The sequence below is a fragment of the Electrona antarctica genome, assembly GCF_951216825.1.
Source record: "Electrona antarctica genome assembly, chromosome: 12".
Classification (NCBI taxonomy): domain Eukaryota; kingdom Metazoa; phylum Chordata; class Actinopteri; order Myctophiformes; family Myctophidae; genus Electrona; species Electrona antarctica.
The window spans coordinates 15,968,552-15,991,578 of record NC_136793.1 but is presented as its reverse complement, the minus strand read 5'-3'; the positions used below and the strand labels follow the sequence as shown (position 1 = coordinate 15,991,578).

Sequence of the window (23,027 nt, the reverse complement as noted above, 5' to 3'; positions counted from 1 at the left end):
GTCATCCAATCATGGAGAGATAACTCCTACAGCTATAGCCTACACAGGATAGTGAAATTAGAAGTGATAACACAAATAAATGAGCATAGGCCTACTAAATTGGAAGCGGGAACACTATAAAATCAAACCTGATAACTCTCATGATTGGATGAAATTGACAACCCACCTCCAATATGTATTTTATGTTTAGCTGGAGAGACAGGAAGACACCTGTTACTGAATAAACAACACTATAGCAAATACCCTCAGTCTCTGAATATAGATAGAACTATAACTTTTTAACAAATAACTTTTTTTGTTTTAATCAAAAAATATTACTTACAATAACTTATATAGTTATATAATATTATAGTTATATAGCTTAACTGATTTAGTTATACTTAATCAGTTATACTTAACTGATTTAGATGCTATAAAACTAATTCTACCCGTGGGACGGTGCCGCGGTGGGGGGTCCCCACTCCCCGGAGCCCACTTTGAGAACCCACCAATCTGTCGAATCACTGCACGTCATTTTATGTTTAACTGCTAATCAAAGCCTCGCCAGTAGAGGTCTCACTCATTCTGACTCTGGACACAACAAGAGCAAAGAGAGAGCAAAAGTTAGGGCACCGTGTTACCACCACCAGCAGCGGTGTCAGTCACAGTGAAGTCTGTCTTGTCTGTGGCCGGGCAAACAGGGGACACAGTCTGCCCTGGATGCGTGGAAAAAGAAAGTGACTCTGCAAGAAGACAGAGTGGAAGAGGATTGTTCAAGTGTGTTTGTGCGATTAGACTGGCAGCTGGGGAGAAAGCGTGACTGCTTGAATCAGGGTTGGGACTGGGAAGGGAAAAACATCTCTAGGGAGATTTGCTGCTTTGGTTTGTTTGACTGTTTAGTGCCACCTGGATATATCCGTGCGTTTCGCTGGCTGTGTGCGTCTGAAACTGAGAGTTTGTCGGAATAGATTTTTTCCCCCACTCTCTTTCTCAAGTCGGCTTCTTCAAACTCTGTGAAGTTCAAAGAAGGACGCAGCGCGGCAGAAAAAAGGGATACAATTCACACAAAGTTGAAACTGGGGGAAAAAGTACTTGTTTTGTCACGAATCCCACGATGTTCTGTCGGAACCAGACGACCAGAGCCACGGTGGCCCGCGGCTCTGCCCTGGAGATGGAGATACGGAGAGGCAAGTTCAGACGGAGCGTCTTCTTGGACACGTTACAGGTCAGAAAGAAACTTTAAATGACCGTCCCTGTCTGCAGACAGACACACACACACACACACACACACACACACACACACACACACACACACACACCATTTGGTTATGATGAATCTGCTGACCACTTCTTCAACTTGAACTCTCCCTCATTCTTTGTCTAGTAGTCTGTTGTCAACACTTTTCCATGTGTCTTCTAACTAAAAATAAGTGTGCATTCGTCAGCAGTGACTGTGAGTGCATTGAGAGTCTCTATAGTCTAGGTATCCTATGGGTACAATGATGGGCAACATTTGAGAAATGGGTCAAAGCCTCTCTCTCTCTCTCTGTGTCAGCTGTTCGTCACTGACTTTTTAGTTTACAGTTCATTCATCCTCTTTCTGCAAAGCCACTGTGATGCTACAACAATACACATCTGCTTCTTATTATATAATTATGTTATATTAGGCTAGACTGTGCTTTTGAAGGACTTCCGATTCCAAGCTCTAATTATGTTTTATACTTGCATAGTCTACACACATTAATGCTGTTATGATGGAAAAGTCTCCTCTCAATCTGTTTTGATCTGTCTGTCTGTCTGTCTGTCTGTCTGTCTGTCTTCTCTCTCTCCCTCAGACCACATACATTACATTCATTATATTTGGTGTGAGCCACATTGGGGACATGCTGCACATTACTCTCATTACATTTTGTTCGGGAGCCATGACGCTTTGCTATTCAGTTAGGCGATTGTGTGTGTGTGTGTGTCTGTGTGTGTCAAATCAAATAATATCACAGGACATATTGGACGTGAAGATGCCACCGGGTTCGTAGGTTAGGCCAAGAGCAAACAGGGAAATAAGATCCTTTGGCCTTCTTTCTTTTTTGTGTCTGCCCTTAAAGTGTGTGTGTGTGTGTGTGTGTGTGTGTGTGTGTGTGTGTGTGTGTGTGTGTGTGTGTGTGTGTGTGTGTGTGTGTGTGTGTGTGTGTGTGTGTGTGTGTGTGTGTGTGTGTGTGTGTGTGTGTGTGTGTGTGTGTGTGTGTGTGTGTGTGTGTGTGTGTGTGTGTGTGTGTGTGACTGTGTGTGTGTGTGTGTGTGTGTGTGTGTCAGGGGCAGGCATGGGGGTGGATTGGTATAGGACACGGAAGCAGGGACAAGGAAGCACTAACTCAATTGTAAACGGATACTTAGGGAATGTTAATGGTGCAATATAGCAAATGGAAAAAGATCGGGTATTGATTCACTGCACCGCCCCTCTTTCTTTGCTCTCTCGACCCCCCCCCCCCCCCCCCCCCCCACCCTGTGTGTGTTTGTTACTGTGATGGGGCCGTGTGTGTGTGTGTGTGTGTGTGTGTGTGTGCGCGCGCATGTGCGCTCTCATGCGCAACACATGTCGTGATTACAATACATGTGTACAGATTAGCTGTGGACACAAACATACATTACACATGTCTTCTGATGTGTCTGATTGTAGTCCTTGTACCTGCCGTTTATCATTCATGTCACAGGAAACCGGCGCTGAACCCTGGGTGGGTGTGGGACGTGTGTGTGATGGGGAAGGGGGCGGGGGTCATACACACAGTCCATAGTTGTATTGATCTGCAGGTCACAGGGACAGATCTGTCCCCGACAACACACAATCGCTGCTGCCGGGCAGAAACCGCTTATCTCCATATTTTACCTTTTTGTGTGTTTTTCTTTTGTAAATGAACGCCTCTACTTGATCACACTACAGCGTCACTCACTTCACGCAGCATTTCAAGCTCGTCGATCTGCTGTGTTTGATGATCTTTTAATTTGAAAAAAAAGTAAAAAGTAACTGTTTCTACCTCTATGTATTCTTGCAGTCAGTCACTGTATCTGTAGTGTAGTATGATCGAGTAGTTTACCAAAAAACACAAAAAGTTAAAATAATTATGGAGATAAGAGGTTTCTGTCCGACAGCAACCTCAACATCTCTCTGACATATAGAGCAGCTTCCAGTGATGCCCGAACACACACACACACACACACACACACACACACACTGACACACACACACACACACACACACACACACACACACACACACACACTCGATATAAACACCGACATGCTGTGTAAGAAGGGCCAGCAACGCCTAAGGAAACTAGCCAGGTTTAATGTCGACAGAGACCTGATGAAACTGTTTTACAGTGCCTATGTACATTCTATTATCTCCTTTTCTATCATCTGTTGGTATGGCAACCTCGCCATTAAAGAGAAAGATTATCTTAGAAGTATTGTGAAAACTGCCTCCAAAATTACTGGCATTCAGTTGGAGAGCCTCGATCCTTTTTACAATAGACAGCTGCTCATGAAGGCTAGGGCCATTCGGCAGGATAATGCCCACCCACTCGAGTCAGAGTACAGGCTGTTGCCATCGGGCCGTCGTCTGGGTGCCCCCGTTATCAAAAACAACAGATGTAAGTACTCCTTTGTCCCTGCCTCGATTCGTGCAGTCAATGCTGCCAGTAATCATGTAATGTGATGACGATGATGCTGAAATATGCACTTTATGCGGCACTTTATATATTATATCTTATATCTTAAGCACTTTTTTGCTTTCTTTTTTTTTATCTCTTATTCTTCTACCTGCAATAGATGCGACCAGACCTCTGTTTATGCCATGGTGTCTCTTGTCTGTTGTTGTCCTGTATTGTTTTGTATTGTTTGTATGTCGGAAACCACTACTGTTGCTGTAAACACAATTGCCCTTCTGGGACATTAATAAAGACCTTGAACCTTGAACACACACACACAAATCCCCTTAAAGATATCCATAGCGTAAAAATTTTGCCTTATATCTCCGCTCCAGTCTTAAAGGTTCAAACTATTAATCTTGGGTCTCTAGTGTCTTTAGTGAATTTGAAAGGGTTATACATGCTTTTATCTGGAGCCGGCTTGACTACTGTAACTGTGATGTCCTTTATGTTGCTGTTATCCAGACTTTCATCTCACACACGCAGCTGGTTCGGAATCAGAATGATGTTGCAGCTCGTATTTTACAGGAAAACAAGATTAGCACATTCTCCCTGTACTGGCTTCCCGTAGCTGGCTCCTCAGGAATCGAACCCCTGACTCACTGTCAGGCTACATTAGAGCCCATATGTGGTACTTATACAATGCGCCTTGACCACTAGGCCATCGGCGCCCCATGGTTTAAGTGTTTTCTACCCATTAAAACTGGGAAAGCATCTGTCATTTTAGATTTAAACTATATATCATCTCTGTCGGGTGGAAATGTATCAGATCTACAAGCTCGAAACGAGGCTCGAAGCGAGGCATTTGGAGCTTGTAGATCTGCTACTTTTGATGCTTCTGTTTGACACTGTAGTATGATAAAGTATGGCGTTAATAATAGCGGAAATAATAGGTTTCTGCCCGACAGCAACGATATACAGTTTGGATTTAGTTTTTTTTTTTAGAATTGACCATGTTTGAATGGGTTAAAACCGAGGTCACTCAGGCTCTGCTGACCAGTTACTTCTGGTTGTTTCAAGGCCAAGGTTAACCACGTGAACACTGGCATCCCTATTCTGGGGAGGAACATTCGCCGAAAATTGCAGCAGGAGGGGGGGGGGGGGGGGGGCACCGTACCAAGTACAGGGCCAGTTTAGATGCGTTTTACTAAGAGATTGTGACTGTCTGATTCTCTGATTGTGCAGTTAAATCTCTGCTTCCGAACAGCAAGTTATTGCCTGGTTTTTAAATCCCGTCCTAGTACTTTTTTAACTTAATATGAGAATTGACTTTCTTTTCACTTTTCTTATGGTCTTATTGCTTTTAGTTTTATTACTCTTTTTGTTTTGTCCCTTTCATCTTTTAAACTGGTCTTTTATGTTTTTATTTTGTTGTTTTACAGTTGTCATTCTTTTCGATTATACAGCACTTTTTTTGGTCAGCTTTCTGTTGTTTTTAAATGCATTTTTTGGATTGGGTTGGCTAGTGGTGATACAAATTCATATTCAGTTCACAGCCTTCTTACAGTATATCGTAGAAAGGGAATCGAGTGATTTACACACCATAGCATAAAACAAAACAAAACCAAGAAACTTGGGGGAACATAATAAATCTTCAAGTCAGCAAACTGCCACTTCAATTCTGTTTTTACTAGAGCATTACGCATTGAATCAGCAGTAGGAGGTAAAAGCCAAAACGCACACACACCTTCGTCAGTGTCCTACAGTGTTATCACACACACACCTTCGTCAGTGTCCTACAGTGTTATCAGCCAAATCCTCCAGAGGATTTACCCTTAACTACTGTACGTGCATGGCATATATGTACATGTGTGAGGCTGTGGTTTGGCATAAAGGCCTGTTGTGACTGGATGACGTGCTCATGGCGATGATTGACTCAACAACGGTGTGAGAAGAGGAAGAGAGGGGGTGACTCAGTGTCATGTGATCCCAAATAGCTCTCCTCTATTACAAAGCATGCTGACTTCATTCAGTTGAATAATTACCCATCTGTAAGCAAGCACAAACTCAGCTCAGTGGCCTTGTGGTTAGAGACCGTGTCCGCCCTGAGACTGGGAGGTCAGGATTTAATTCTGTGCCTGGTCACCCAAAGACTATAAAAATGGGAATCAATGTCTCCCTGCTTGGCACTCAGCGTCAAGGGTTGGATTGACGGGCAAGTCCCTGTGACATACTAGAGTCATGCCCAGGTCCAAGTCCCTGTGACATACTAGAGTCATGTCCAGGTCCAAGTCCCTGTGACATACTAGAGTCATGTCCCTGTGACATACTAGAGTCATGTCCAGGGGGTGTACTTGTACACCAAGTCCCTGTGACATACTAGAGTCATGTCCAGGTCCCTGTGACATACTAGAGTCATGTCCCTGTGACATACTAGAGTCATGTCCTGTGACATACTAGAGTCATGTCCAGGGGGTGTACTTGTACACCAAGTCCCTGTGACATACTAGAGTCATGTCCAGGTCCCTGTGACATACTAGAGTCATGTCCCTGTGACATACTAGAGTCATGTCCTGTGACATACTAGAGTCATGTCCAGGGGGTGTACTTGTACACCAAGTCCCTGTGACATACTAGAGTCATGTCCAGGTCCCTGTGACATACTAGAGTCATGTCCAGGTCCCTGTGACATACTAGAGTCATGTCCAGGTCCCTGTGACATACTAGAGTCATGTCCAGGTCCCTGTGACATACTAGAGTCATGCCCAGGTCCAAGTCCCTGTGACATACTAGAGTCATGTCCAGGTCCAAGTCCCTGTGACATACTAGAGTCATGTCCCTGTGACATACTAGAGTCATGTCCAGGGGGTGTACTTGTACACCAAGTCCCTGTGACATACTAGAGTCATGTCCAGGTCCCTGTGACATACTAGAGTCATGTCCCTGTGACATACTAGAGTCATGTCCTGTGACATACTAGAGTCATGTCCAGGGGGTGTACTTGTACACCAAGTCCCTGTGACATACTAGAGTCATGTCCAGGTCCCTGTGACATACTAGAGTAATGTCCAGGGGGTCCCTGTGACATACTAGAGTCATGTCCAGGTCCCTGTGACATACTAGAGTCATGTCCTGTGACATACTAGAGTCATGTCCAGGTCCCTGTGACATACTAGAGTCATGTCCTGTGACATACTAGAGTCATGTCCAGGTCCCTGTGACATACTAGAGTCATGTCCTGTGACATACTAGAGTCATGTCCTGTGACATACTAGAGTCATGTCCAGGGGGTCCCTGTGACATACTAGAGTCATGTCCAGGGGGTCCCTGTGACATACTAGAGTCATGTCCAGGGGATCCCTGTGACATGCTAGAGTCATGTCCAGGTCCCTGTGACATACTAGAGTCATGTCCAGGTCCCTGTGACATACTAGAGTCATGTCCAGGTCCCTGTGACATACTAGAGTCATGTCCAGGGGGTCCCTGTGACATACTAGAGTCATGTCCAGGGGGTGTACTTGTACACCAAGCTGCCTCACGCTAAGCAAATGGGAAATAGCCCTATGGGCCTCATGGCTCGCGGCAACGCTTACTTATTATGTAAGCACACACACACTCTCTTACACTCAAAGGGCCACAATGGAAATATACAGTAAAGATGCCAATCAATCAAAGCAGATGACAGTTGTACTTCTTCTAGAGACCATGGTTTCAGCTTATTGCACAGCTTAATAGTCATTATGTAAAGTTATGAGGTAAGTGTACAGATACTCTTTTCTGACGCATGTTTCCGTAATCCGTATACGAAGAACAAAGCTGACTTGGTTCGTTGCTTGTTTCACACAGATACACGGTACAATAGTATAGGAGTATATTCACGTTTTTGACAAACATGAATATAGGAATGATAAGCAATGTCTTTGACTTCAAATATGAACTTAGGAATGGAAAATGCCATCCTATCTTTGCTGGGATGCTGTCTTTTTGTTGTAAGTAAGTCTATTACTTTCATCTTTGAGTCTCAATCCTCTCTAAATCTGGTTTAAGAGACTTTGTCTCCTCTGACAGAACCATCTTTGTTACCTTTAACTGTGTAATCTGCTCTCCACTGGTTCACATTCCACATCGACGCTTCCCTGTCTTTGTCGGGAATGCTAATTTTCTGGATGTTCTCCCATATCGTCATCTCTTTGTGCGTGCGTGCGTGCGTGCATGTGCGCGAACCTGGGTGTGTGTGTGTTCATTAGAGCTTTCTTAATGTCACTCTTGAGTGTGTGGCATATCAATGAAGCAAACCATAGAACTTTGAAAGAACCCCTTTCACCTTTTCACACAAGAATATCGTGCGTGCGTGCGTGCGTGCGTGTGCGTGCGTGTGCGTGCGTGTTTCTGTTTAAGCCAACTTTCCAGAACTTCCTGTGACTGTGATTGGTCTGGACCTCTCCTGTGTCAATGACACATTATCAACTAGCATGACAAACATCTAACACAGTGGTTCTCAACCTGTGGGTCTGGACCCCCAGTGGGTTCCCCACATGATTTTGGAGGGGTCCCCAGATAACATTGAAGTTACTTTTAGGAAAGAAAGAAAGAAAGTAAGAGAAAGAAAGAAAGAAGACCATGGCCTGAGCCATGGCTCAGCGGTCCAGGCACCTTGGCTGGTAATCCAGTCTGGCAGTGTCAGTGTGCCGCGGGTTCGACTCCCGATCCCGACGGCCTTTACTGCATGTCACCCCCCCATCTCTCTCCCCATTTCCTGTCAGCCTACTGTCTGTCCCTCCATAAAAAATATAAAATAAAGGCGAAAGCCACAAAAAAAAAACATTTCAAAAAAAAAAAGAAAAAGGAAAGAAGACCATTACTGCATCGAAAGTCATCAACCAACTATACTATAAAAATTGGTCAAACATTGACCAAATTGTCAAAAAATAGGAGACGGTAGCAAACATTGTCTATATCCAAGTACTTCTCAAGGTGGGACCCCTGCAGTTCAAATATGATTATTTTGGGTGGGTCCCCAGTTCAAATATGATTATTTTGGGTGGGGGGGTCCCATTTCAAATATGATTATTTTGGGGGGTCGCGGCCTGAAAAGTTTGAGAATCACTGAGCTAACAGACAGATTATTATCAACTAATTACAAGCATAGAGTGAATAAGACTAAAACAAAGGAGTGTGGAGGTCTGTGTTGGACCGGACCCAAAACAAGCAGTTAATTCTTCCTCCGTTGCTTCAGGTTAATGCAGGAAACCCAGCGGTCCAGTGAGTCTGTCCCCACTTGCCCTGCTCGTTATCACCCCGCTGCACGCGGTGCCGCGCGGCGCTGCTGTTCTACCCGCTGTTGTTGTACCCGCTGCTTGTTTACCCGCTGGCTGCCACTGTGGCCGCCAGTCCTGAAACTCAATCATGTTCTGTGCCACTCACTGTGTGCAGCAGCGTGCACAAAGCCTTTCCCTATAGCAGGGCTAGGCTTCCCAAAACTGTCCGTGATGCCAAGGATCCCCAAAGGAACTGGCTGTGGCCCTCCGATTGTGAAATAGTACAAATTTGGTTGTTTTTGAATTGGTAAAAAACAAATGTATGTATGTATGTTTTGTTTTTTACGATATTTTTTTTTTAAAAGATTCTTTCAGACCCCTTGGGGGCGCGAGTACTGATTTCTCCATGAGTTTGCCTGAAATGGTCACGCCCCTCTCGCGGCTTGGGAGCTTGACGACCACACTCAGTATTCAGTCTTATACAGGTCAGTAATAGGACATGACGAAATATGAATTATTTTGTGTTGCTTGAGAGATGACATCATAACATAGCTGATGAATTGAGTACAATGGAAAAGCCATAGGTTTCTTAATAATTTAGAAGCCCAGGACGTGTCCACACACGTCTTCATAATTACACCCGTAGGAGGCCCAGGATGTGTGGACACGTCTTTAGGTCCTTTTTAATGGTATAAAACCTTGATCGCTAAAATAAATTATTTGACAGCGGCCGCTGCTAGGCAACACCTTGCTCGCCCATCCCGGAGCTGTTTTTCTGTGCACGCAGTCATTCACTTCCTGGTTGCCTTTGGGGAGTGATCTACAGAAATGGGCCGCCGTGTATTTTGCGCTACTGTACGATGCGATACAATGAACCATTTGACTCAAACCCGTGGCGGAATCAGTACTCGCCTTGGGCCACGCCATGGCCCCGCCCACTCTAACTAACATTCAAACTGCTCGCAAGCAGTCCACCTCCACATTGCATGTCTTTAAAAGTGATGAAAATGTGATGAAAAGCAGCATTCTCACATACCGCCGTTCATAATGCAATCACCTCTATATTCGCCATGTTCAGCACAAGCGTTGCAGTATGACTTTGAAGTCATACTTTTGTGTTGGTTCTTACAAAAAAAAATCTGAGCCTCCTGCGATTAGAAAATTGCCGTAATCAATATTGTAGCAAGAAAGCCTTGTGATTAATTGTGCCGCCACGTGCCTGCAAAAGTGCAAATGCTATCGTTCACTCTGCTACCGGTGCAACCCAGATCTGCTGGATGGAGTGTCAGACTGTGAGAGCAGGTGTGTGTGTGTGTGTGTGTGTGTGTGTGTGTGTGTGTGTGTGTGTGTGTGTGTGTGTGTGTGTGTGTGTGTGTGTGTGTGTGTGTGTGTGTGTGTGTGTGTGTGTGTGTGTGTGTGTGTGTGTGTGTGTGTGTGTGTGTGTGTGTGTGTGTGTGTGTGTCTCTCTCTCTCTCTCTCTCTCTCTGGGCTGTCTATCTGTCTGTATAGGCCATCTGTCTCCACATTCTCAAAGGAAGGATTCCTGCTGCATCAGCATGGATTTCGGTCTTTTACCGTGTGCGTGTGTGTGGGGGTCTGCATTTCTATAGCACGCTTATGCAAAGAGCTTTACATTATATACGTTACATAATCATTCACCTTCACAGTTCACACACACACGCACACCGGAAGCGGAGGCAGCCATGCAATGAAGGCTCCAACCTGCTGATGGGGAGCAGTTACCTATCCGAGGGGTTGGTTCAGTGTCTTGCTCAAAGACACTTCGACATGAGGAGGAGCTGGGGATCGAACACAGAACCTGACAGGCAGTGTTGATTTTGGCAGCAAAGTCATAGTCTTTTGAGTACAATTTTATTTAGTTTTAGTTATATTTTAGTCATCTGAAATGCTTTAGTGTTTTGCGGGCCTTGATGCGATCGTAATGGCAGATTCTACGCTTGCTAAAAATAGCCGATCTACAAGCTCGCGACGTGTTGTGAGTTTGTAGATCGCTATTTTCAGCATTTAACCAAGTAAAAAATGACTTGTCTTTTACTCATACTGGATCTCTTGTCCACTAGTCCCTTCCCAACATTTTAGTCTAGTTTTTATTTGTTGACGAAATTGTCACTAATACAAATTTAGTTTTAATCATCATAGCTTAGTTTTCATTGAGTTTCCATTTAGTTTTCGTCAGTGAAATAAGGTAGTCGACGAACATTTTTCGTCATAGTATTAGACAGTCGACGAAATCAACACTGCACAGAACCTAACAGGCCCCAGACGGCCACTCTACCACCTGCGCGTGCACTCGTACTGTACGTCTCTCAGGACCGAGGACATCTGTTACTCTTGTCTAGATGCCATATGCACAAATTAAACGGGGTTGGTGCGAGCGGCAGACAAACAAGGAGACATTACATGCACATATTTGTCCAGTTGCCTGACTGCCTGCCTCTCTCTGTGGGAGTAGGAGCAGCAGCCACGCATCTGCTTTCCCCATCCGTCTCCTTCATGTCTCTCTGGTCCTCGCAGTCGCTGCTGTTTGTTCCATTTAATCCATTTCTAAAAGAAAAGAATACATCGTGTAGTGCTGCCGTTTGTTCGATTTAATCGATTATTTGAAAGGGAATTGAAAAGGATTAAGTAATACAATAAGTAAAGAATTAATAACCGATCGATCGCCCTCTTTTGAGCATGTCATAGGTGAAAAGTTTCCGAAAAATCTACAAAAAAATGTTTAAAATAGCTGATCTACAAGGTCACAATTGTCATTTTCTTTATACCCATGGCAGCATTGTGCGTATACAATGACACTCAACTCGTTACTTGATTTGTTGATGGGGAAAAGTAATCAATGGAATAATCGCTAAGTAAGTAATGGGATAGTTGCAGCCCCGAGACATCTGCTTTATCCATCCATCTCTCTCTCTCTCTCTCTCTCTCTCTCTCTCTCTCTCTCTCTCTCTCTCTCTCTCATTCTCTCGATGCTGTTGAGTGTCTTCGCTGCATGCCGCCTCTCCGGTGCTGTTGCAGCTGAAAGCAGCCAGGCTCCATGGAGCCTTTAGATTATTATTACAAAACAGAAAACATACATTAACACAGTGGTGCTCAAACGTCTTCATGTCACCGCCCCCGATTCAAATGGACCACAATGGAAACAAGCCCCTTGTGTTATGTTTTTGTGTTATCGGAATATCGTTGTTGCATTACATTTTAACTGTACTACACTGCAGTACATGTACTGTTAACAAACCTGTTAATAAAGCATTCTATCAATCAATCCAACACATGCATGCAGGGAAGGCTAGTGCCTGCCAGGCCGTGGGATCGTTACCTCGGTAACGATGGAATGTTTGAAGTCTCTCTGATGGAGGCTATCCTGACCGCTACGGTCCCCACCAGCTATGTAGGGCCAGGAAGTGGTTAGCTGTGTGTGTGTGTGTGTGTGTGTGTGTGTGTGTGTGTGTGTGTGTGTGTGTGTGTGTGTGTGTGTGTGTGTGTGTGTGTGTGTGTGTGTGTGTGTGTGTGTGTGTGTGTGTGTGTGTGTGTGTGTGTGTGTGTGTGTGTGTGTGTGTGTGTGTGTGTGTGTGTGTGTGTGTGTGTTCATGACACACCCATCCATCCACACACTCTCCCAGGCAGTGAGTAATATAAGGAGTGTATGGCAGGGCCTGGGAGGCTGTCAGTGTTGCGAGAGAAACAAGCAACCGGGTCTATGAAAACGAGCACCAAAAGATGCTATATGCATGCGATCGAACAAGCTCACAGACATCTTTTGCATTTTAACACCACAAATCTGGTATGGGTGTCCCAGACGGAGATACGCGGACACATTTACATTTTATTTACTGGGGTCCTTGACATGAAAATGTTTCAGAACCATTGGTTTTACACTTTAGAAACACTGGGTTTCTACTTTCTAAAGTGAGAGGCTGTTTTCGGTTATGTTTTTTGTGTCAAAATGGTAATTCTGAAGCATTTTCCATCAAATCTTAATACTCTCGGATATTCCATACTTTTGTATAAAAGCATATAGGTTAAAGCCTCAGCCTTTATGACTTGTGACATTGCAGACATGGCAACCCTGGAGGAGGCTGCCACTGGTGTAGAAAGGTCTTTGTTTTGTGGTTTGGTTAGTTTGGTGTTTTCTCTCCACCCTGTGGAGAGATCTCCACACCCTCGCACGGTGGATCCAGAGGGAACACATTGTGGTATACTTTAGAAACCATGGGTGTTCCCTCTTTCTCTCTCTCTCTCTCTCTCTCTTCCTCCCTCTTTTTTGAGTGGTGTAAACCACCCCTACGACTGGCTTTGTTAGTTTACGTGTCTGTCTGTCTGTGCTCAAAAAATGAGCATGGTTGCTACGGTCACCCAGTTCACCCGGGTGTGATTTCATTACGTCAGACATTACGTCAGACCACAGCTGATCAGTCTATATAAGACCTTACACCACTCAGTTCACACGGTGTGATTTTTTTATTTTATTTTTTATTTTTTATTTTTACGAAACATTCCATAGAATTTGAACAAAAGTCCATACATTAAAATTATATATAAACAAGACAAGACAAACAATAATATGTCCCACACAATATGCAACAAATCACACCGGCAACAGCCACATGACGCCACATGTCACGTTTAATATTGAAAAGGTCCATAAACCTTGTATTCACTGTGTGTACAGTGTATATCTTTTTAAATGTATAGTTTAAATGGTATTCCGGCACAGTCAAAGTTGTACTTTCTCCCATGTATACAACGTTTTGGGGGGTGTATTTATGCATGCATTTGTTTAACCCATTTTGGGCGGGAATCCCTTTTGGTGTTAGCATTATGTTATGCTTTAGCTATTGAAAAATAGCAGATCTACAAGCTCATAGCGCGCCACCGAGTGGCGCGCTACGAGCTTGTAGGTCTGCTATTTTTGAAAAATCGAAGAACTGTCAGGATGTAGAAGACATTTTTAGAATCCGATCTCAGGTCAAAATGGGTTAACATAGTGAAATACATCTTTCTTCAATATGTGGCATGCAGGGTAGGTAGTACTATAGGAGAATAGTAGTACTATGCCCGCTATAGATAACCGTTGACGTCTGCGTGGTTGCTTGCTTTTCATCCCCCATTTCGGGGCTGAAGGCATGAAGATAATTTCGTTTACCAGCGGGGGGGGCTTTATCCCTCCTCAGTGCTGGTTCCCCTCTGCTCGGTGTGGTAGAGCAGGCACGCTGCTATCTCCCCTGCACATGTTTAGGACGGTGTGTATGGTTTATATATTTGACACACACGGGCACACACACGGTAGGTATAAGCAGCAGTGTTCAGCAGAGTCTCCTCAGCTCTGCTCTGAGCTCTCCTCCCTCCCAGCGTGTTTAATGTGGCCTGCATGGCAGCAAAGCAACGGGATGAGGGGAAACTTGTTTATGTAAGCAGCACATGTCTCTGGAAGACACCCCCCCCTCCTCCCAAGCATGTACTCCCATGCAGTCGTGGAAGAAGTACTAGTAGATTTATTTTTTACTTTGACAACTTCACCACCCATTTTCATGGGTTCGTAGAGACCTCTTAGAATCTCCATGTTCTTAGTTTGTTTAGTTTTTTCGTAAATTAACGTGGCAACTCCCCATCTCATACTACAGCGTCACACAAAAGTAGCAGATCCACAAGCTCGAAACGCGTTTTGAATACAGATCTGCTACTTTTGCTATTTTTGAATTTGAAAAATGTTGAAGAAACTTGAAAAGTTAAAATAGAAATAAGAGGGTTTCTGCCCAACAGCAATGATAATGTTGTGGGATTGCTACTTTTAACTTTTACCCGTACTTTGAGTACTTGTCCCAGCACCACTGTTGCCAGTGGACACGAAGCCTCTCTCTCTCTTTCTTTCTGAGAGGACCATGTTTTTCAAGGACTGCCAGAACTTCCTCCTCTGTGGTCCTCTTCAAGGCACCTCCGTCCACCCAAAGAGAATAATGCTTCCTCCATGCATGGCTCCCATCCACAGTTCTCAAAAGACCCCAAAAGGAGGCCCCGGGTCCTGAGGACACGGTAATGAGATGCTGGGCAGAGAGCCACATAATGGGGTCCCAGGGGGTCTCTGACTTAAACAAATCAGTGTAACCACTTTTGTGGCCAGAAAATAGACTACTCTAACGATATAATGGTGTGACGTACAAGCTTCTAAATTGGCTACATTTGAGTTTCTACGTTTTCAATACAAACCTTCAGTTATGAGGGGTCCCTGGTACAGGAATATTCCATTTCACAAGACTGTTCAACATCATAAACTCATAACAAAATACAACGCTGCATAAAGACAATAGATAGAGTCCCACAGAGTAGACCCATACAGCATGTCGGCTAAACAAACTGCCTCGCTCTAGGGACTATGTATTGTCTTGATGTTGCATTGTATTTTGTTATGCAAGCTCACGAGTTGCATCACTCTTCTGGCAGGGCAATCATATTTTACATTATGTGAAGAAAAGCAGGGAGACTACACACACATTGTGGGGAATTATGGTTTAATATTTAAATAAATGTCATTGGGCCAAAACAAAAAAAAATAGTAATAAAAAAACAAACGTGTAGCTTTCACACAGGACTCATGAATAGCAAGTGCCCCTGACATCAGCGGAGGGTTGTTTCCCGCTTGTCCAACTTCGTTGCACTCTGGAAAGCAGTGAGCCAGAGCTGTGTGTGCGTTCTCCACTGTCTGCCGGTGCTACCAATGTTCAATCAAATTCAACTTTGACCCCTTGCTTTGTGACGGCTACACAGGCGCTACATAATTCACCATTAACCCTCCAGCCATGGACCTTTCAAAGCACAGCCAGGTTTGTATGGGCTTTTAGATTGGGCTTTTTAGATTGGGCTTTTAGATAGGTGGAAACCTATTGTCCAAAACGGTTACCTTTCAGGATTCTAATTCAAAAATGGCAAAAGTAGCAGATCTACAAGCTGGAAACGCTAGGCTAGGCTAAACTTCTGCTCGCTCGAGCCAAGTGAGTTGTATTTGTACTTCCGGCAGTCTTCCGGGGGCTTCAAAACGCCACTGAGCAACTTCCATTGAAATTAATATCTTGGGGGCGGGGCTAGCGCTCCGCCTCCGCTTCGGTCTCTATCCATTTATTACACTATGGCTCAAACGGACATACACACATACACACTAAGCTGTGCATAGGAGGAGCCAGCGCCCATAAAAAACACAGGTTTCTGCCCCGACGGCCTTTCATCCTCGCCTTGCATAGCGTCATGCAGAACCGTGCGTGCCGGGCTCCGTCCACCCTCCGAAGGCCTGCTCGAGGTACACGGCCACGGCCAGGCCCAGTCTGTCCTGGTTCTTCCCGGCCACCACCTGCACGCCCAACGGCAGACCCTCGGCGCTCAGCCCCAACGGCACCTGGGTCACCGGGAGGCCCAGGATGTTGAAGATGCTCGTGTATGAGAAGTTGAACGGCGTGAAGAGCGGCGCGTGGTGCTTGGGCGCCAGGTGCGGGTGCGACGGGTAGAGCAGGACTCCGTCGTCGCCCAGCAGCTCGGCCAGGCGTCGCTGCAGTGCCTCCTTCTGCTGCAGCACGCGCGGCGTGGGCGGCGCCGACGAGCGCCGCAGCATCTCGAACGTGGCCAGGCCGATGGTGGCCACGGTGTGCGGCGACTGGCCCACGATCCACTTGAGCAGCTCCCACAGGGGCCGGACCGTCTTGCCCTCGTGGCCCGACAGGTGCTCATTGAACGACCGGGGGCTCTTGCCGTCCTCTGCGTCCGGCGCCGTCATCATGGCTCCCCAGATGTGGAAGGAGGCCCTGAGCTGAGGGATTGTCAGCATCTCGACGCTGACCCCCAGCTCCGACTCCAGCCGCTCCACCACCGTGCGCTGAGCACGCAGGAGCTGAGGATCCACGGGAGACACCAGGAGGGAGCCGCCGTCGTGAGGCACGGAGAAGAAGCGGAGCTTGGCCACGTCCACGGGGTCCGCCAAGCGCAGTCGGCGAGCCGTGTCGGGACCGGCCATCACCTCCAGCAAGGGCAGGAGGTCGCAGGCGTAGCGGCACATGGGGCCCGTGCACAGGAAGTCTTCCTCCGGCCCCGACGCGCCCGGCAGCTGGCCGTCATTGGACACCGTCCTCGCGGTGGGCTTGTGTCCGAAGACGCCGTTGAAGAAGGCCGGCATGCGGATGCTGCCCCCGGCGTCGGACGCCACGCCCATCACGGAGCCCGCCGCGCCCAGAATGCTGCCCTCGCCTCCGGAGCTCCCGCCGGGGATCCTGTCCAGACTGTAGGGGTTCCTGGTGACGCCGTACAGGTGGTTGTGGCACTCCACCCACATGCACAGCTCACTGCAGTTGGTGACACCCAGGGCGATGGCCCCGGCTTCCTTCACCAGGGCCACGGCGGGCGCGTCGGACCCCGACACCACGTGGCTCCTGGACACCAGGCCCGCCGAGTTGGGCATGCCGCGCAGACAAAAGGCCTCCTTGACAGTGAAGGGCACGCCCAGGAACGGTAGCCTGTCCTCGAACGCATCCTCTCCGCCTCCGCCCATCTCCTCGATCAGCAGGTCGGCCTGCGCCGCCTCCTTCAGCGCCTGGCCGAAGCGGTCCTTCACCATGGCATTGACGAGCGGGTTGATCTCGCGTATGCGGTCGATGTACGCTTGCACCACCTCCACGCTGCTCACCTCTCTCCGGCGGATCATCCTGGCCAGGCAGACGGCCGGTGTCTTCAGGAGGGGGTTGGTGACGGGGGGCAGGCGGACCGGCGAGGTCGCCTGGCGAGGTGAGAGGAGGCAGAAATATGCGGCCAAGAGGACGGCCACGAGCTGGCGGAGAAACCATGCCTGGAGCTTCTCCAGCCTGCCCGATGCCATCGTTGTTGTAAGTTAGTTGTGCTGTGATGCCGTCGGCACAATTGTGGGACCACGCCACTCTCGCATGTTTCTGCTTGAACCTGTATACATGGCGGGAAATGTTATATATGGAGGCGGTTGTATGAAGTCAGTCATCTATGATGTCAGAACAGAACCATCATGAATTCACCATTTGTCAGCCCTCTGATTAGTCCCTGACTGACTAGCAGGCTCTTTCAGCCTGCACCGGTGATGTTCCTTTTTACTGACACCAAGTTTAAAATAATATCTTTGCGCCAGGGGGACCCCCATACAAGACTTGTGTTGTTAAATTGTTTCAAACATATTCCAAAATGTTCAAATGTCTCTGTCGGGTGGAAATCTCATGTCAAAAAGCATCAAAAGCAGCAGATCTTATCGGAAGTAGGTCCGTTCATTTATGAAAGAAACAATCACAGTGAGGGGCGTGTGGTAATGTTTGTAACTGCTGTAAACGGACGTTAATAAAAGTCCATAGACTTGGCTGACACATGACCTCATGTTGAGTGCCCTAAACAAACACTGAATGTCCATAGACTTGGCTGACAGTCACATGACGTCATTTCAAAAGACAGGCTTTGGAGCCTCTGTCTTTTGAAAACGTAACTAAAAACATATGGAGATAAGACGTTTCTGCCCCGACGGCAACAGCATATCCAGCATAACCCTCACTGGTTGTGGCATGCTGAACGCTGCAGGAGTACAGAGGAGAGGTGCCAGGGACATGTGTTTGACCCTTCCCAGACCTTTCCTCAGACAAAGATGCTTCTGACCCTCAGGCTTTGTTCTCGGCTGGCAGCAGGCCTGTGGGAGCTAGACTCCGTCTAGTAAATGTTTAACTATTGTTTCATTTTATTAAACGAGCTCAGGATGTGCATCTTTGTACTGCGCGCTGTTAAATGAAAGTACTGCTATTATTTGAGGGGGCAATTTTTTTTGGGGGGCGGGGGGGGGGGGGGGGGGGGGGGGGGGTGTTTTTTATTGATGTGTTTAAGATATGAATCGGAAAAATACAGTTTGCCGATGTTATAATAACTCAACCTCTGGGCGTTTCCACAAAATGAGGAATTATATTTTTCTTCACACTTTGAAGTGAAAAATGCAGCTGGCATCCTGCTATTGTTCAGACTCAGAGTGTAATGACTGGTGGTGCTAGTAGGCCTAATGCTGTTGGTAGAATCAAAAACAGTGGTTCAGGGATTATTCTAAATTATTCTCTCTGTTGCTTTCAAGCTCTCTTTTTCTCTCGCTCCCTCTCTCTCACACCAGTGAAACTGAACTATTTTTTTTCAATATTTGTTCCACTTTCTCAGGTAATGTCTCACAATTTGCCCAATGTTTGATTCTTTCGAATAATATAGTCTGTTGTTGATTACTTTTGACGCTGTAATAGTCTTAGCTTTTTGTTGCAGTAAGAAAAGATCTTAAAAAACTCCTTAAATTGTCACTTATAGAAATGTGCAGATATCCTGTATTCACGTACATACTGTATAATGGTTTGTTTTCTGTTGACAGAATGTTGCACATTAAGCAATATTCATCCCCCTGCCTCAAAATCATCTGGGGACCCCCCCACAGGTTGAGACTGACTGACTGACTGACTGACTGAGTGAGTGAGACTGACTGACTGACTGACTGACTGACTGACTGGCTGAGTGAGACTGACTGACTGGCTGAGTGAGACTGACTGACTGACTGACTGACTGACTGACTGACTGACTGACTGACTGACTGACTGAGACTGACTGACTGGCTGAGTGAGACTGACTGACTGGCTGAGTGAGACTGACTGACTGGCTGAGTGAGACTGACTGACTGACTGACTGACTGACTGACTGACTGACTGGCTGAGTGAGACTGACTGACTGGCTGAGTGAGACTGACTGACTGACTGACTGACTGGCTGAGTGAGACTGACTGACTGACTGACTGGCTGAGTGAGACTGACTGACTGACTGACTGACTGACTGACTGACTGGCTGAGTGAGACTGACTGACTGACTGACTGACTGACTGACTGACTGACTGACTGACTGACTGAGTGAGACTGACTGACTGGCTGAGTGAGACTGACTGACTGACTGAGTGAGACTGACTGACTGACTGACTGACTGGCTGAGTGAGACTGACTGACTGACTGACTGACTGACTGACTGACTGGCTGAGTGAGACTGACTGACTGGCTGAGTGAGACTGACTGGCTGACTGACTGACTGACTGACTGACTGACTGGCTGACTGACTGACTGACTGACTGACTGGCTGAGTGAGACTGACTCACTCACATCTCTCCCCTCTCATCCTCTCTCCGTCTAGAATGTATTATAGGAGTTAGTTTATCCGTTATTTCAAACGATTACAGCCTCGTTTTGTGTTGACGGTTCCGTTTCCATACGTCAACTATAATGAAGCTACCGCGTCCTCCCGGGCTGTCATACTCTCTTATCTCACCGCCGCACTCCCTGATTGGTCCTCCCGGGCTGTCATACTCTCTTATCTCACCGCCGCACTCCCTGATTGGTGGAGCTCCAGGGCGGTTCTTCTCCTCTGTCTCAGAGGAAACTCACACAATGCTTGACGTGTTGAATTGTTGTTGTTATTGTGCAGCGCTAATCTTGAAGGTATTTAAATCTTATCAGAGAAAGGCGAGTCCGCTGTGATGATGGCTGTTTGGGTGCTCTCACACACTAAAGCCCGACCCATGTCGCATTGTTGGGTCCGATTCCTTTTTCGTAGAGAGCCCTTAGACCAGAGATTATCGATGTTTTGACCGATGTTTTTCCACAAAATGCAATGTTATCTAAGCAATTATTTTGTAACGAAGAGGCCTTGTGCACTCCTACAAGGACAGGTGCGTCGGAGCCGGCAACCAAATGCGAATCATGAGAAGAAAACCCGCACACTGTCTTTCACTTATAGAGCAGTAGTTTTATTAGATGACAACGTTTCGGTCTAAACGACCTTCATCATCGTCAGGTCGTTTAGTGAAAGACCTTTTTCTTCTCATCTAAGCAATTAGAAAAACTAAAACTGTGATTATATGCAAATAAAGAATATAAACATAACTTTTTATTTAACCTTTTAAGGCCTAAATCAAAAACGCTTGCGTTGCGACACGTGAGCTTGTAAATCATCAGTTTTTAATATTTTCTGGAGAAAAAAAAGAACATCGACAATGTTAGTAAACTTTCTGGTACTTTTTCTTTTATTTAGAAAATGACAGCCACAATAATAGGGACACCAGGTTGAAATTTTATGTACCGGTAGTTAAAAATCGAGACACATTGGCCGCACGATCGCCGATACCGATGACATTAAAAAAGTCAAATTATTGCAGATATATCGACTCTCTTCCAGGCAGTGGTGGAAACTAAATCCAGCGCAGCGATAGTTCATTACGCCATGGAAGGCACAAGGCTACTTCTAATTATGTCTCCCTGGACCCCCCCCTCATTCGCTAATAGTTCATCCCAATTTTACAATTTAGGCATTTAGCAGACGCTCTTAATCCAGAGCGAGTTACATTAAGCAAAAAACAAAAAGCATGGGAATACATCACATATATAAAAAGCATTTATCAAGAAACATGCGTAAGCTAAGAACGTAACTAGAACATATCTATATATAATGACACTATACATATAAGCTATACATATATATTATACTATGCTGTACTGTTATTGTGCTGTCTACATGACATGCTATAAGTCTGTTTCAAATGCTATCTAAGTCTAAAAAGTGCTGTCTAAGGGGGTAGGGTAAGTGCTAATCAGTATGTCTGTTTCTCATTAGCTTCAAGCTAACTCACACACCCATAGTACATCTTTGTACATATTTTCTTTTTTTAATAATAACAATCTGGGGACCCCCCAGAATAATTTGGCAACCCCCCCCCCCCCCCCCCCCCCCCAGGTTGAGAACCCCTGCTGTAATTCTGTGATTAATATTTATGGTTGGTATCCAGCTCTGTAATGGGTGATTATGTGATTACAAGTGATTTATGGATTGTTCTATACTGTATGTGATACATACTCTATTGTACTTAAAAAAAAAGAAAAAAAAGAGTATTTTTACTGAAGTATATTGTGTTTCCAATACTTTTGTACTTTTACTCAAGTCAATTCTGAATACTGGACTTGCAATAGACCCTTTCTACAGTAGGCTATTGATTGATTTGACACAAGTTCAGCACAGATGTATCTTATCTGTGTCTCACTGCGTGGACATGCTTGGTGGACATCATTGAATCAAAGGGTTTCCAGTGGACCATTACACTGGCCAGATAAGATAAGGCCTTTGATCCGCAGAAGAAGTCTGCAATGTGCTGTGGGCTTGTAGATCGGCTTTTATCATAGCCAAAGTTTATGTATGTTTGTTTTGTAATCTAAATCCACAAAGTAACTAAAGTAAACTGAGATGATGTGGAGTTAGAAGTCAAGGTATTGATAATTGGAAATCCGCAAGTAAAGTAAAAGAGTGGTGCAGTGACGTGACACACTAACCATAGCAACCATGCTCACCTTTACGTGGGGCCACGTACAGGTACACACATACATAGATACATAGATACAGACAAAGCTGGTTATTGGAGTGGTTTGCACCACTCAAAAATACCTCAAAATTGTACTCAAGTACAGTGCTTGAGCAGAGCACATGTACTTACTGTCCACCACTGTTTATTCATGATCAGTGAATGAGCACATGGAGGCCTGTGGAATGCCTGTGAGACTGTGTGTGAAAGTTAGGAGTTTATGGGTTGTGACAGTGAGGATGGTTAAGCACAACATATCCTGTGTCTTGACAACAAAGCATTAAGTGTACATGGGGGGGGGGGGGGGGGGGGGGGGGGCATATAGCCACTTAAGCAGTGTAATATTTTTTTCTCAATAATATAGAGCCTAAGAACAAAGTAGATCATACTTTAGTTTTTTACTACAAATACTATATATCCATGCATCCTACACATCGTAAAAACGGTTGATTTTATTATTAACTCTTAGCCTGCCGCCATTAATTAATCCCTCGATTGCGTATTGCCATGGTTTAATCACGCGTGACACTTACTTTGAAGAGCCAAATATCCGTATCGCATTTTACTATGAAACCATTCCGTGTGTGTTGACGAAGCTGGTGCTCGTTCTCTCGGTCGGTGGTGGAAAAAGTGGACCGCGAGTATCACAGCGCCTGCTACAGGCCGTTGAAAACGCTTGTCTGGGACAAAGCGTCCTCTGCAATGTCGCTTCTGTGAGATAAAGCCGTC

General features: G+C 45.7%; 2 protein-coding genes across 2 annotated transcripts in view; one reads left to right on the top strand and one right to left on the bottom strand.

The window, feature by feature from the left end:
• Window positions 1-598: 598 nt before the first annotated feature.
• Window positions 599-23,027, top strand: part of rtkna (rhotekin a) — a 162,526-nt gene continuing 140,097 nt past the window's right edge. The window contains exon 1 of the mRNA XM_079517070.1: window positions 599-1,204. Within this exon, the coding sequence (XP_079373196.1) occupies window positions 1,094-1,204 (111 nt within the window). The 5' untranslated portion in view covers window positions 599-1,093. The remainder of the gene's footprint in view (window positions 1,205-23,027) is intronic.
• LOC306933642 (fatty-acid amide hydrolase 2-A-like) lies at window positions 16,134-17,750 on the bottom strand (the record flags this gene model as incomplete). The annotated part of the gene is made up of 1 exon (XM_079515958.1): window positions 16,134-17,750. The coding sequence occupies one exon, from the start codon at window positions 17,748-17,750 to the stop codon at window positions 16,134-16,136; it is 1,617 nt and encodes a 538-aa protein (XP_079372084.1).